Source organism: Echiichthys vipera, assembly GCF_963691815.1.
Source record: "Echiichthys vipera genome assembly, chromosome: 20".
NCBI lineage: Eukaryota > Metazoa > Chordata > Actinopteri > Perciformes > Trachinidae > Echiichthys > Echiichthys vipera.
This window is the reverse complement of record NC_139845.1, coordinates 694,326-696,825: the sequence shown is the minus strand read 5'-3', so window position 1 is coordinate 696,825 and position 2,500 is coordinate 694,326. Positions and strand designations below refer to the sequence as shown.

At 45.8% G+C, this 2,500-nt stretch overlaps 1 protein-coding gene across 1 annotated transcript in view; it reads left to right on the top strand.

Moving 5' to 3' along the window:
• Positions 1-2,500, top strand: part of pthlha (parathyroid hormone-like hormone a) — an 18,248-nt gene that overhangs the window by 14,030 nt on the left and 1,718 nt on the right. Inside the window, 3 exon segments of the mRNA XM_083935265.1 lie at positions 310-524; positions 527-691; positions 694-850. Coding sequence (XP_083791391.1) covers positions 310-524; positions 527-691; positions 694-827 — 514 coding nt within the window. The 3' untranslated portion in view covers positions 828-850.

The following is a 2,500-nucleotide window of genomic DNA, read 5'->3' as shown; positions in this document are numbered from 1 at the left end:
TAGTCTGAGCCTTGAGTCTTTTAACTGGTCGGTGTTGGACGCTGCTGTGCGTCTATACCTTCCTGACAGCAACAACTTGCGCCCGGCTCCATAGCTCAGTGGTTAGAGCACTGGTCTTGTAAACCAGGGGTCGCGAGTTCAATTCTCGCTGGGGCCTAAAATCTTTTAACAGAATAAATATAAAAATAAGGAAATATAAAATAAACACCAATGAAAATAAGGAAATATAAAAGAGAAAAACATGAATAAATGAATAAAATAACTTTATTTGTGTGTGAAACTTTAATCTTCTCTCCGGTGTTTCTGCAGGAGGCGCTCCGTGACGCACGCGCAGCTCATGCACGACAAAGGCCGGACGCTGCAGGACTTTAAGCGGCGCATGTGGCTCCAGGAGCTCCTGGACGAGGTGCACACGGCGGAGGTCCGCGACCTCCCGGCCCGGGCCCCCGCAGGAGGCGGGAGCAGCAGCAGCGGCGGCGGCGGCGTGGTGCTGCCGGGGGGCGGGCCGGGCATCAACCCCAGCACCACGGCAGCACGCTGCACTCCAAACCCCCCGGAGGCACCAAGAACCTGCCCGTGAGCTTCCGGCCGGAGGAGGAGGAGGGCACCAACCTGCCGCAGGAGACCAACAAGTCTCAGGCGTACAAGGAGGGCGTGCTGAGGGCGCCCGGCCGGAAGAAGAAGAAGGGCCGCTCGGGAAGAGGCGCGACGGGGAGAAGAGGAAGCGGAGGGCGCGCTCCTCGGGCCGGAGCCCGGAGGACGAGCCCGGGAGCGGGCTCCACCTGGAGTGGAGGTCCCTGCTCGGCCTCCAGAGGGCGCCACTTTAAAACGCCGTCAGTCTCTGACGCAGGTGAGTGCGTACCCCGCAACCCATAGACATATAAAGAGTAGATGCCGCATCGAACGTTGGGCCGCGAGAAATGCGGCCGCCATCTTGGATCGGTCATCCTACCAGATAAGTTCTATGAGTGACTCGTTGAGCCTATGAGTTGAGCAGCAGAAGGAACAAGATGCCAGAGCACTGTGCAGCGTATTCCTGCTCTAATCTAATATTACAATATTACAATTCATAATCAGTACGGTACAGTACAGTTTTAAACAATTAGACATAAATCCATGCATTTTTGAATGTTATAGTGAGTCCCTCAGGCTGTGGCAGGTAGATACATATTTAGCTGCCAGAGGAGCTGCTGTCCCTTATTTTATTATTATTATCTTGTCACAGTAGAGGCGTGGAGATTAGCCTCTGTGGGAATGTTAGTTAATTTACCCCCGGCCAGATGTGTGTGTGCAAGCCTGTGTGTGTGTGTGTGTGTGTGTGCAAGCCTGTGTAGATATGAAAGGAGAAGCAGGGAGGAGAGGGGTTGTCGTACATGTGGTCCAGTGTAAATGGTTGCACATTTCCAGCAGTAGGTCAGCGGAGGATGTGCTGTGGTTTCATGAGAGGAAGACACTTCAGAGACAGTTCATCTCAGGTCACCTCAGATATTCTCAGTTTTGTTTTTTTAAATATTGAACATGACATTGAGATGAATTATGAGATAATTTTTCATGTCATGTCACTTTTTTTTTTAAGTTTAGACTCAAAGGAGAAGTGACAGAATCTGACCAATATCCTTTGCTGTTAAACTGTTTCATCAAACAGGAGCAACATGATGTGGGGTTTATTAGAAAGAATGAATCAGAGATTTACGAGGCAAGAGTGAACATGTATTTCCACTCTGTGCCCGATATTCTCACAGCTGAACTAAATGTTCCATACATTTTTACTTGGTTCTCCACATCTCCACTTAAAGCAGGACGAACGTCACATGTTTGTAAAGCACAGCTGATGAGTCCAGGCTTTTTTAGTTCAGTTGTACCACAGGAGTTAAAAAAATCATACATTTATTTAACTAAGGAAAAATCTTAAATGGTTTGTATAATTTAAAATGGATATTACTGAACTATGCCCCGTGTTTTTGTTTGCACATTAAATACAATAACTACATCATTAAAATATGTAATAAAGAAGACATTCACATAATTAGACCTTGCCTAAAAACAAAGGACACAGTCATTTTAGATACTATACAAAGTTCTCCTACAACATCACTTTCTTTACCAATTAGAGCTACACTCAAATTGGTAACTGTGCAATAACAAAACAGTGTGAAAATGATCGATTTAACTAAATGTTATATATATTTGTATACCACACACACTCGCTCAAATGTGGACCCTCCCTCTCCTCTCCACTACCACGACTATTCGACTGGCAGAGCATGGATCATTTCTAAATATTTATAAACATATAGGGTTCGGCTCTTGGTTTTTTTTAGTGCTTTAAATGGAAGTGTGTCTGTTTGACTTGTCTTTAGATGTGTCCAAAATGTCATCTCTCTCTCTGACCTAATTGTATTGATACTCTTGATTTATATGTATTTTAATTTTCTCTGAGTGTGTGTGTGTGTGTGTGTGTGTGTGTGTGTGTGTGTGTGTGCTTGCGTGTGTGTGTGTG